At 32.5% G+C, this 14,049-nt stretch overlaps 1 protein-coding gene across 1 annotated transcript in view; it reads left to right on the top strand.

The window, feature by feature from the left end:
• Positions 1-13,101, top strand: part of LOC111502721 (cyclin-L2) — a 38,761-nt gene extending 25,660 nt beyond the window's left edge. Inside the window, exons 3-7 of the mRNA XM_023156872.2 lie at positions 5-125; positions 1,409-1,678; positions 2,034-2,200; positions 5,372-5,581; positions 12,684-13,101. Coding sequence (XP_023012640.1) covers positions 5-125; positions 1,409-1,678; positions 2,034-2,200; positions 5,372-5,581; positions 12,684-12,969 — 1,054 coding nt within the window. The 3' untranslated portion in view covers positions 12,970-13,101. The remainder of the gene's footprint in view (positions 1-4; positions 126-1,408; positions 1,679-2,033; positions 2,201-5,371; positions 5,582-12,683) is intronic.
• The last annotated feature ends 948 nt before the right edge of the window (positions 13,102-14,049 follow it).

Below are 14,049 nucleotides of genomic sequence, written 5' to 3'. Positions count from 1 at the left end.
GCAGACCAATTCAGCCAGTTATATTGGACCAGAGCTACATCCATCTAAAAAATTTAGTTATCAAAGCTGAAAGGCGAATACTCAAAGAGTTAGGATTTTGTGTCCATATAAAACACCCTCATAAGGTAAGTTACCATATATTTTCAATTTGACCATATACATGGTACAACGCGATGACCGTCGGATGATCGTATTTTGGGAAATTATAAAATTCATATCTTGAAATTTGGCAAATATAGGTTTTCTAATATGCTTTATCACATGAAAATGATGGCGTTTTTCCAACGCTTCTAGTTAAACCGGAAGTTAGTACAAACTTCCCTAATTCAAATGTAACACCCTGTATATTTTCACATGTCGGAATACCCCATAAAATTCAAAAGTTTGATAGAATACATAAATAAGTTATTATTTATTCATCAAGGTGTTCGGAATCAATGACTCATTCTGAATATATAAAAATGGGGCGAAACTCAGTTTTTTCAAATTAAACACCCTGTATTTTAAGATGGTTTTGAAATTCCGAGATAATATTGACTCGTTTTCATGAAACATTATTTCCTATATCAAAAATCAACAGTTGACGAGATATTTACTACTTCTTGAAAGAATAAAACTTGTCATGTCACCATAAATATATGGTTATAGCTAGTTAATTAGAGATATTAATATTCCCTCATGGTTTTTATTGAAGACAGGATTTAAGATGAATAAATAATGAATTGAAAAATGTTTATTCTAAATGCTTCATAAAAATATTTATTACATTGTTTCACACAAAATATCAAAACTATTTCAAAATATGTTTTCCATTAACTGCCAGGCATTCATTAATTCTCTTCATCAAATTGTTATTTACAGCACGAGTGATGTTAATGTAAATTCATTTGCAAGATAAACTTTTGTAAGAATTGAAAGGGGGTATTTCTTATGAGGGACTAGTTTTTGGGAAAGAAAAGCTGTTTCACTTCCATTTCCATCTTTATACAAACAATTGTTAGAAACTCGAATGATGGTCATTTACCTCCATGTGATTATCATCCTCCTAGAATCTGTTGTCATTTAAATCACAATGAGTGGAGTGCAAAAAAGAAAAAAATGTCGCCTAAAAATGAAACACTCTAAAAACATCTACTTAATACCTTTAGTACATATTATGTCATACGAAGTCACTTTTAGCAGTGAATCTATGCTAGAAAAAATAAAGCAAGTGGAACATATATTCAGGTAAATTACATGCAAAGCAATGAAAATGTGTTTATTGAAGTTCAGCAGTATTTCAAATTGGCATCCACTCTATGCAGAAGAATTTGATATGAATTGAAGGGGTTATATTTTTAGGAGTGATTTTTTTTTGTATCGAGATGGAGTAGTAGAAAGCCAAAAAAAGTACTTTGTAATTTTTTAGATCATCGTCATGTACCTTCAAGTTCTGGGGTTCCACCATCATCAAAAATTGATGCAATACTCCTGGAATTATATGAATGATTCATTAAGAACTGATGTTTTTGTTCGCTATCAGCCAGAAACAGTTGCGTGTGCCTGCATATACTTAACTGCCAGAAAATTGAAACTACCTCTACCTAAAAATCCTTCATGGTTCTCGATCTTTGGGGCAACTGAAGAAGATATTCGTGATATAAGTGTTAGGATATTGAAACTTTATAATAGACCGAAGGTATGTAGTTGAAACACATTTGAACATTTCTTTCATTGCGGTTACTTTTTTGATGATTAGTACAAGCTATGAATTAACGTTTTAGTTTTTTTGTTGTTACACTTTATTTTAAATTTACTTTCATTATCCGACTGATTCTCGTATATTTTAATCATTTTGGAGTTTGAAATCTGTTTCCCGGAAATTGTTCATGTTTTTTTTTTCTTTCAAAACAAAAAACTAACTGAACTTAGAAACTTATACGTAAAACTCATGCGATATGTGAAATTATTCCCAACTATTGTAAAAAAAATGAAGATATAAAACCAATTTCACAATTGAAGTCAGTGATTTACTTATATATCTTATGTTCCAGGCAAATATTGAAAGTTTAGAGAAGAAAGTTGAAGATCTCTGTGAGAAGTACAAGTCTGCCAGAGCTAAGGCTAGAGGTTCAGGAAATGATACTCCAAATAATACAGATTCCAGTCCCAGCCAACAAAAAACTACAGGAGCTCACAATGCATGGGGAGGTTTTATTAGGTAGTATATAAATATTTTCATAACAGTTTTCCCATGAATATAGCAAACACAATGGTTTTGAAAAAATCATAATGTGTAATTGATGACTTGTTTATTTTGTGATCACTTCAATGTATTTTGAATGTATTTTATTTTTAGGACCGGTTTCGTTTCGGGTAAAATACCTAGTGGAACTTAGGCATAAGTGTTTTCATTCATTACATTAAAGTAAAAATCATAATACTTCCAATACTCTTTTCTGGAATTTATAAAAGACATAAGGAAGTATATGCAGTGCATTTCTTTAATACCCCCCTTTTATTTTTTGAACGGGTCAACTCAAAAAATTGAAATTTGGGATAATGAAATTAATGCATGAATACTTTATTTTGAAGTAAAATTGACAGATGAAACTTTCAAGATGGCGACTGGGTGCCATCTGGGAAACGAAATTAAATGTAAAGGGAGGTATTGTGACAAATCTTTTTGAAGTTCCTGACAAATGCTTCACAACCCTAGAATATAATGTCAATATCTTCAACTACTACAAAATGGCAGAACTTTTGATAATTGCCTGAATACATTGACATTTAACTACATAATATGAGGTAATAAGCTTGAGGTCAGTTCAGAAGATGCTCGAAATGGTTGCCTTGAACTTCTTGACATATGAACAGCCCATCCGAAATTTCACGCCAAACATTTTCGAACATAGTATCCTCAATATCTCTACAAATATTTATTATTCTCTGTCGTATATCCAATATTGAAGCAGGTTCAGTTTCATACACCTTTTGTTTCAAAAAGCCCCATAAAAAAAGTCCAAAGTTGTCAAATCTGGCGAGCAGGCTGGCCATTCTGTAGGACCTCGACGGTCAATCCAACGACCGGGAAAAGTAGTATCCAAATAGTTTCTTACTTGTCTGGAGTAATGTGGTGGTGCTCCATCTTGGTGGAATACAATATCCATATCGAATTCATTAGGATTCGCTTCGACGATGTCAGTGATGAGACGGTCAACAGTAGTTTCCAGCATATTCAAATACAATTCCCCTGTTGAATTTTTATCAAAAAATAGAGGTCCTACAATATGGTTTCCCAATATTTCTGCCCAAAAGTTGATTTTTTCTGGAATGTGGGCATGTGTTTCCCAGAAAAACGTAAGGGTTGGTGTCACTCTAATAACGGCAATTTTGTCTGTGAACATTGCCATTCAAAAAATGTACATTTGTCACTAAAACAAATATTGTGGAGATAGGTAGGATGCCTTGCAATGGTTTATGTCATTATTTCGCAGAATTCTGTTCTTCGATCAGGGTCATCTTCAGTTAATTGGTGTACCATTTTAATTTCAAAAAGTCTCCACATAGTAGAAGACACCTCACAAACATTCGCGACGGAATAAGTAGATTGTTCAGGATTCACTACCATCTCACCAATTATTTGCACTTGCTGTTCTTCCGGAATGGATATATGACCTGGGGGCTTTTTGTTATGTACACTACCCGTAGTTGTGAATTTGGATACAAGTTCTCTCAAATATTTTCTACAGATAGGACGATCCGGAAAATGTTCATTGAAAATCCTCTCGGTCTCGTGAAAGTTACGCGTTGCACCGTAAATAAAAATCGCTTCAATTTTTTCTTCCAATGGACGAGAATTGACCATTTTAGAGATTGTTGACGTGGTACCTTTCTACTAGTAAAACCGAAAACTAAATGAGAATATTCTAACTGAACAATGATGTTCATTGTCGTATCGACATTTTTTGTCGTTTTTATAAACAAAAAAAACTCAACAAACCTTATCGGGTTGTACCTGTCTACTAGTGAAACAGAAAACTAAATGAGAATATTCTAACTAAACACTGATGTTCATTGTCGTACTGACATTATTTGTCGTTTTTATATAAAAAAAAAAACTCTACAAACCTTATCGGGTTGTACCTTTCTACTAGTAAAATCGAAAACTAAATGAGAATATTCTAACTGAACAATGATGTTCATTGTCGTACTGACATTATTTGTCGTTTTTATAAACAAACAATAACTCTACAAACCTTATCGGGTTGTACCTTTCTACTAGTAAAACCGAAAACTAAATGAGAATATTCTAACTGAACAATGATGTTTATTGTCGTATTGACATTTTTTGTCGTTTTTATAAACAAAAAATAACTCAACAAACCTTATCGGTTGTACCTTTCTACTAGTAAAACTGAAAACTAAATGAGAATATTCTAACTGAACAATGATGTTCAGTGTCGTACTGACATTTTTTGTTGATTTTATAAACATACCTTATCGGGTTGTTGGAATTGCCATATGGCAGATAAAAAGGAATATTTTTAGAAATATTGATATTAATGTGTTTGTCTTCAGGAAATTATTAAATGTTCCACCATTTTGTAATAGGTGAAGATATTATAATATAATAATAAAAATGTATATTCAGATTCAAATCATAAAAAGAAATAACTAAAGTAATACATACAGTTGAATAAACATCGTAGAAACCACAGAAGCATCAGATGTTGCTTGTATGTGCTATGTGTAATTACTTGACTTCATATTTTAGGGTTGTGAAGTATTCGTCAGGAGCTTCAAAATGATGTGTCACAAGACAACCCTTTCCATTTAATTTTTTTCCCAGATGGCGCCCAGTCGCCATCTTGAAAGTGTCGTCTGTAAATTTCACTTCAAAATAAAGTATTCATGCATTAATTTCATTATCCCAAATTTCAATTTTTTGAGTTGACCCGTTCAAAAAATAAAAAGGGGGGATATTAAAGAAATTCACTGTATAACACACAGAGCTGTTCAAATTCTAATCTCTGAATAAGTATGTTTGGATATTTTCAAAGAACAAAAAAAAATTAGATTAGAAAAAAATCAGATCTGAACTAAAAAATAATTGTGGGAAGATATCCTGTCAGCAATGATAGATATGGTAGAGCAGCTTTCTATTTTTGTATCCGTTGCTTGATTCTCACTATTTCCTGCAGGTGTTTATTGAAAAGGCGATTTGGAATTATAGATTTTGATTGAAGAACATCTTGAACGTGCTTGTCTTCCATTTTCGTTTTTCTTTCGTGAATATGTTGCATATGTCTTGCCTATGTGTCCTATTCTGCTTATGTCCAAGGAAGTTATAAATTGAATGGTTCTTCAAAATTATACTTTTTCATTACAGTCGTTCTGGAAGCCATATTGCCCCTCCGATCAACGAGAAAAGATCAAGGTCGAGATCAGCCACACACTCACCAGACAACAAACATCGAAAAAGATCCAAGAAGCATAGGTCACGGAGTCGATCAACTACCAGTAGAAATCATAAAAAGAGCCATAAAAGAAAAAGTTACTCTAGGTCCAGGAGTAACACACCTCCTCCAAAGAAGAAGAGGTACAAAAAGTATTTTTCTATTATGTTAGCATAGTTCATATTGGAGATAACCTACTTAATTTTTACAATACAAAATACAGGAATGATTTTTCTGGTTTGGAAAAAATTGATATGAAACCAATACATAAATAACATTCAACAGGAGATTCTTGAAAAAATTCAAAGGAGTTCAATTCTTACATTTAATAATGATGAAATTTATATAAAACTTTTTGCTAACTACTTGGTATGAATATTTCAAAATCAAAATTTAGTTGCTATTCGTTACACCCATTATATTGGCCAATGTATGATTTCACAAATAAGTGAGTTCCTACGATGTCAAGATATATTGAAACATATGTAATATTAAAAAATTAAAAACAAGATGGATCAAACCCTGTCCGCAGGACTCACTTTCTAGGTACGCTGTTAAGAATTCTCTAAAAAAATCCCTTGATGACAAAAGCTGGTACATCCTAGCTCCTAGGAGGTCTTATGGAACCTGGCCCTACAAGCAGAGCTCGATTATTTAAAGACATCTGGTTATATGGAGAGTATTCATTTAAACAAAATGTGAAAACTATCAAACGTACATGAGTTGTAAGTCCTCTCAATGAAAATGGAAAACTTGTCCGTTCAAAGTCCTACGAAATCAAACTTCACACTTTTTGAAATCATGAGGGTATAATGAAATGCCTTCCTTTGAATCCTCAACCAAGTGATAAAAACAGTACGAATTGTTCAAAATTTCATCACAAATTTGACTTTTGTGGGTCAAAATGGCGGTCTCCTTTTTTACCTGTGTACTCTTTTGGATAAGTGTGAAGAACCCATAGAGCTTCCATTATTGGTAGTTATTGTTAATAGATAACCGATAGATTGATAACCAAATTGTAGACTATATAATTTCAGAAATACACTGGGTTGGGTTATACACAATTCTGAAAATAAATCTACTGTCGATTCTTCAAATCTTTCTATCCAGAATCTCAAATACTTGATGGTTTTAAGTTAAATTCTTTCATTTGAAATTTCATTCATATTATCAAAGTTAATTGTGTTCAAATGTTGGTAATCTTTCTTTGATAGTAAATTTATCCTATCTATGGCATTACTGATATTTTCATCTCAACACACCTTGCAAGTGTCATCTACAAGTAGAACATACCAGTGAACCTGATGCACTATCCCGCCAGACTTTAGTATCAATGATGTATTATGTTTGCATAATCTTATTCCAAGTCTGTCATTCTCACCAAAAGTTATTTGCTCTTTCTGATCATTTCTTTTTCCCATACATACCACAACAAGAAAACCGTGTCTTCCGCTATCCAAATTAGCTTCATCAGTAGATGATAAATAAGGATGAAGACTAAAAGAGAAATGAAAATTTCTATGTTTTTTACAACTTTTATTTGTAACTAACTTTACTGCAGTTTCGTCCTATATGGACATTTTCAAACTTAAACAATAAACTAAGAATGATTCATTACATTCGCTAATATATACCATTAAGGTACTTGATTGAGTACCTGAATTTACAGTTCACAATGCGCATGGGCCAATTTAAAAAACTTGGGATGGTGATGTCTGTATAGCTAGGTTATCTGGAAACGTTGAACTCGAATTTATTCTGATTGTGTGTAATGGCCAGGTCTAAGAAATTTATTTGTTTCTCTATCTCTGTTTCGAGTGTGAACTGAATGTTACTATTGAGATTGTTCATGAATGTCATAAATTGGTTCAGCTGTCGTGTAGTACCTACCTCTGAAACAGGCAAGAATATCGTCTACATATCTGTACCAAAAATGAATATGTTTTTTACCCAGGTCGGAGTTTACTATCTTGGCCTCCAAGTTGTTCATAAATATGTCTGCTAAAAGTGGACTAAGGGGTGAGCCCATTGGTAAACCTGAATCCTGTTTATAGAATTTGTTGTTGAACTGTAGGTAACTCTGATTCAGGCACACACCGAAAGCTGTTGAAACCTCGAAGGAAGTGATATGGTCCACTTTGGCGTGATCTAATATGTCTAAAATGAGGGGCTTACACTCGTTGTACGGTATGTTGGAGATCATCCTCTTTACATCGAATGAAACTAAAATTGAATTATGTGGCATGGTTTGGTTCCTTATGTTTTCTACTAAAGTCAGTGAATTTTTAATGCTGTGAGGTGGGACGAAATTGGTCATATTTTTGAACAACTTGTTAAGACATATTCCTAGTTCTCTTACCGGACTATTTATATACGAAACTACCGGTCTTATGGGGTTATCCTCTTTATGTGTTTTTATCAGGCCATACAGTTTAGTATATATATATAATAGAGATATAGGGGCATACAAGATAAATGAAGTTATTCAGAACCATCCATTCTCTTTATCAAACAGTAGAGAAACCGGCATAATAAAAACTATACAACAAAAAATAAGAAATAATGATCTTGTTTTCACAAAAGCTGATAAATCGAATGCCATAATAATAATAATAATAATAATATTTTATTGGTTCTTCTGGATCATAACTCAATGATATAGAACAAGTCAGTGTAATATGATATAAATAAACTTATAAAAAAGAAAAAATTATGTACATATAGGACATGAACAGTTATGTAAAATTATATATTAAAACTTATAACTAGGTAAAATTATAATATATTAACAACCCTAGATGACAATCTCAATTCTTCAGTTATATTGATAAGTCATTTATAAACTTTCAATGGAGTGGTAGGCTTTATCAATCAGAAAGTTTTTTAGGAACGGTTTAAATTTTCTTAGTGACATTTTTCTAACATGATTTGGCAATTTGTTAAATAGCCTGACACCCATGAAAATTGGACTTGATTCTGATCTAGCCAGTCTATGATTTGGTATTTCTAACAATGTTGAATTTCTTGTGCTGTAATTATTTTTGTTTAAGAAGGTAAAAGGTCGCTGATCCGATTTTACAAAAATTAACAGCTGGTACATATAAATGCATGGGAGAGTTAATATTCTTAAAACTTTGAATATATCTCTGCAGCTAGTACGTCTATTTACACTCTGAATGTTTCTGACAGCTCTCTTCTGTAAAATAAATACCCTTTGTGCCTCACGTGATAGGCCCCAAGCTATTATACTATATGAGATTGTTGAGTGTAATTGGGCATGATAGTACATGAGTACCACCGACTTATCTATAATTTTACTGAGTTGATAGATACAGTAACACATAGGCGTTATTTTTTTACATATTTCATTAATATGTTGATTCCATTTACAATCTTCAGTGAGAGTAAGTCCTAGAAATTTTATTGAATTCACCTGTTTCATTAAACCGTGCTGTGATTTTAACAGTAAACTGTGATCATGACCATTTGGGGCATAACTAAATCTTAGGAAGGATGATTTTTTATCATTGCAGATTAATTTATTGCTAGAAAACCAGTCCTGGGCTTTTAAAATTTCCCTGTGAGCCAAGTCTACTGTGGATGTAACATTCTTACCACTAACCAGTAGTGTTGTGTCATCCGCATACATTACAAAATTTCCTTCAAAGTCATTGACATAAATTATATAAAGTAGAGGTCCCAAAATAGAGCCTTGTGGTACTCCAATAGTATACTTTAAACGTTTAGATTGATACTGATCTATTTCAACATATTGTGTTCGATTTTGGAGATAACTTTCAAACCATCTACGTGAGTTTCCCCTAAAACCATACTTTTCCAATTTGTCTAGTAGAATTCTGTGGTCTACAAGATCAAATGCCTTACTTAGATCTAAGAAAATACCCAGAGTTCGATTACCCATATCTAGACTATTACATAGCTCTTTTAGTAGTTTTATTATAGCTTGTGTTGTTGAACGTCCCTTTCTAAAACCAAATTGATTTTCATTGAATAGCTTATGAAGATCAAAGAATGAAACGACTGAATTTGACACCCATTTTTCATAAACCTTTGCAAAAGCACTGGGGACAGTAATGGGCCTGTAATTTTCAACTTGAGTTTTATTTCCATTTTTATGTATAGGTTTTATTTTTCCAATTTTTAAACTATCTGGGTAAATACCTTCTTCCAACGAGCAGTTGATGGCAAAAGTTAGTGGGCCTGCAATAAATGACGAACACTTTTTTAAAAGATTAGGACTTATTTCATCATTACCAGTAGATTGAGAGGATTTTAGGTTTTTGATGATATCATTTATTTCTGGTTCTGTTGTTGGTTTAAATGAAAAAGTATAAGGATTGAAGTATCTAAGTGTGGGTTCTTCTGATGATTCTTCAACATTGCTAGCCAGTAGTGTGGGTATGGTATTAAAATATTCAACAAAGTGATTTGCTACATTCTGGGGTGCCTGTACAATATTGTTATCAATAGTTAAGTGAATTGGTTCCAACCTCCTTTTTGATTTTTTGCCTGATCCTATAATAGTCCAGGCCGTTTTAGATTTATTTTTTGCGTTTGCAATTATGCCATTGTTATATTGCTTTTTTGATACATTCAGTAGATGTTTATATAACTTTTTATATTTTTTATAATATTCTTTGGTATCATCATTTCCGTTTAAGGTTAGCGTATACAGATATTTTAATTTCTCTCCAGAAATGAGTAAACCTTTAGTTAACCATGGTTTTCTTTTATATGATGCCTGTTTTTCTTTTACTTTTTTTAGAGGAAAAGCAATGTCGAAGTAATATTTAAAAGTTCGAAAAAAGATCTCAAATTTTTCGTTTGCATTACCCCCACACATATACATATCATTCCAATCTTCCTGCCTCAAAAATGAGATAAAGTGTTCAATATTAAATTTATTATTAAGGTCTCTAAATTGCTGTCGAGGTTTTGTTTCTGTAATTTCATGTGAGTTGGTATCAATATAGATCAGTTGAGCATTTTGATGATCACTAAAATAATTATCTACTACTGTACTCTTATATAATTCATAGTGAATGTTTGTGCAGATGTTATCCAGGCAATTATTTCCTCTTGTTGGGGTATTAATGGTTGGTATGATATTATAAGAAGTTAGCAGATCTGTTAATAAGTTGAGGTTTTTCGATTCATTGAGAAAATTGATATTAAAATCTCCACATAATATTACCTTATAGTTTTTGAATTTTACAATTAAATTTCGGAGCAGTTCCTCAAGATTTTTGATAAAAATGTCAAAGTTTCCGTTTGGGCTTCTGTAAACTGTTATAACTAGGCTATTTAACATGCCTTTGCCAAGTGTACCTGCCTTACATCTGATTGCTGTCACCTCTAAATCCATTTCGACAGAATTAGTTTTTACTATGTCAAAATTTATATTGTTTCTGACATATATAGCTACCCCTCCATGTATAGATTCATCCCTACAAAAAGAGTTTGCAATCTGGAAACCCTCTATTTTTAGAGATGATATACTATTGTCTCTGGCCCAGTGTTCTGATACACAAAATATGTCGCAATTATTGTCTTCTAAAAAAATTTCAAAATCTAACAATTTGTTACTGAACCCTTGTACATTTTGATGAATCAAAGTAAAAACCTTTGAAGTGGATAAATTGACAATGTTTCTGTTTTTATGAGGTAATGTTGTTGAAGTGTATTTGCTGACTAATATGTTTGATGTGATTCTTGGAACTTCGTCTATGGATGGTGTTCTTGGTCCTGGAGATGATATAAAAAATTATCTTCAGTATTGAATTTCCTGGTTTCGATGTCTTTTAATTCTGTAGCAAGTGAGATCTGACTATATTCTTGTTATCCTTGAACGAGGAGCATATGTTCAGAAAATTGAGTCAGTCATTCGAGATGAAAACCTTACTGTCATCAAGAAAGACCCGACGAAGAATAGTAAAAATTAACTGAAAAATTTCCTCTTAGATACTAAAATCAGAGAAACGGAAAATCACCAACATGAACTCCTCTTGCCCTAAACTGTATGGCCTGATAAAAACACATAAAGATGATAACCCCATAAGACCGGTAGTTTCGTATATAAATAGTCCGGTAAGAGAACTAGGAATACATCTCAACAAGTTGTTCAAAAATATTACCAATTTCGTCCCACCTCACAGAATTAAAAATTCACTGACTTTAGTAGAAAACATAAGGAACCAAACCAAGACACATAATTCAATTTTAGTTTCATTCGATGTAAATAGTATGTTCTCCAACATACCATACGAGTGTAAGCCCCTCATTTTAGACATTAGATCAAGCCAAAGTTGACCATATCACTTCCTTTGAGGTTTCAACAGCTTTCGATGTGTGCCTGAATCAGAGTTACCTACAGTTCAACAACAAATTCTATAAACAGGATTCAGGTTTACCAATGGGTTCACCCCTTAGTCCACTTTTAGCAGACATATTTATGAACAACTTGGAGACCAAGATAGTAAACCTGGGTAAAAAACATATTCATTTTTGGTACAGATATGTAGACAATATTCTTGTCTGTTTCAGAGGTACTACATGACAGCAGAACCAATTTATGACATTCATGAACAATCTCAATAGCAACATTCAGTTCACACTCGAAACAGATAGAGAAACAAATAAATTTCTTAGACCTGGCCATTACACACAATCAGAATAAATTCGAGTTCAATGTTTTCAGAAAACCTAGCTATACAGACATCACCATCCCAAGCGATTCTTTCCATCCAGACAGTCATAAATTAGCGTATATATTAGCGAACGTAATCAATCATTCTTAGTTTATTGTTTAATTTTGAAAATATCCATATAGGACTAAACTGCAGTAACGTTACTTACAAATAAAAGTTGTAAAAACATAGAAATTTTCATTTTTCTTTTCATCATGATCTACCACTTAGTAACGGCTACATCCATCAATTTATTGAAAGGATGAAGACCTTTATCATTTATTGATGATGTTAAATTGGTTACCAAAACGAAAGACAGTGTTTCTGTTGTGGTGTGAAAAGTGTTTTCCTCAGATTCATTTCATGCCAGAAGTTCTAGTTCTACCTTCTAGATTACAGTGAACAAAACTCACCTATTGAATACTTTGGCGAGAGGAGGTATTCAATTCAATTTGACTATTACGTTTTGTCTTCGCTCTGTCTGCAGTGTATTAATGCAATGATTTTCATATATTTGAAATTGTTTTTTTTTTTTCAGGGAGAAGAGAAAATCTTCTAGATCACCCAGCAATGATAGAGACTCAAAGAATGACAGGTACATTGAAAGATATGAAAAATATGAAAAAGACAGGTACAAGGAAGACAGAGATCGCTATTCCGAAAAGGACAAATATGATGATAAAAAGGATAGAAAGGATAAGTATGATAGGGATGATAAGTATAGAGATGATAAATATTCTCGAGACGAAAGAGATAGGTATAAGAAGTCAAAACACAGAGACGAAGAAAAGGTGGAGAGCAGGTCGAAAGATAGGAGGAGGTGAAATACAAAATAAATATGTAAATTAAAATGCATGTAAATTAGTTTTAGAATTTAGGACCTAGGTTTTCGTGTCTTTTTTTCATTTTATGAATATATGTACAAATCATTGTAAATAAATATTTTTCCAAATGTTCTTTGAACTATTCTTTTTTTTTTCAAAAAATGAGCATTTTTCGATTTTTTGTTGACTTGCATTTGCTGGATGACTTTTTCACAATTCTCAGCCTGCGGGATGGAGAAATATGATTTTTTCAGTATCAAACATATATTTTAAAATTTTAATGAATCTGTTATCTAAACACAATTATCAACAATTTTTTTGTCTCTATTTTTACAGGGATATAAAATAGGCTTCAAAAATTATTGCTTCTGGAAACTTTTTTTTATATACCTACGACCATGTCATGAAAGTAAATAAACCAGTGTCAAAGTGTTGAAAAACAGTTTTGGTGTTGGGAAAAACTCCAGTAATATTCACTACTACACTAGAGGTTCCAAACAGTGCATCACATGAAGTTAGTGTCCGACCGAAAGTTCGGTTTCGGTCGAGTTTCGGCAAAAAAACGGGTTTTGATTTAGTTTCGGTGGCAAACCTGCCGAAACTGCATTCGGGAGTTCCCGCGCTGTGATCGGTCATGTTCAGCGCGTTGAATTTCATACAAGCGACGAAGACAATTTGCGCGTCCACGTGCGTAATCATGTCGTGACTTTGTGATTTACTTTATTACATAAAAAGTACCTATTATGATATTAGGTGACAACTTAAATAAGTAATTTTATGTTTAATATTTTTGAAAAACCATCAATAATATTCAAAAAAAAGGATCTACACCTACTTAAATAAACATCTCGCCTATTATATTTTTTCGTAAACAAGGGTTTGTTATGTTGATTATCAATGAGAAAAAATGTCAAAGACTGCATAACGTCGTGATTTAAAGATAAAAAAATAGAGATTGACTGATTATAACAACGTTTTCTTTATTTTTTCCCTCAAAACAATCCTTGTAAGGAAGTTTCGGCCGAAACTGAGACCGTTGCCGAAATTCGGTTTCGGTCGTAAAAACCAGTTCCGGTCAGA

Source organism: Leptinotarsa decemlineata, unplaced genomic scaffold (assembly GCF_025532065.1).
Source record: "Leptinotarsa decemlineata unplaced genomic scaffold, Ldec_3_MD MMD2_tig00026354_RagTag_RagTag, whole genome shotgun sequence".
Lineage (NCBI taxonomy): Eukaryota > Metazoa > Arthropoda > Insecta > Coleoptera > Chrysomelidae > Leptinotarsa > Leptinotarsa decemlineata.
Note: the sequence above shows the minus strand (reverse complement) of the source record. Positions and strands in the feature narration are given on the sequence as shown.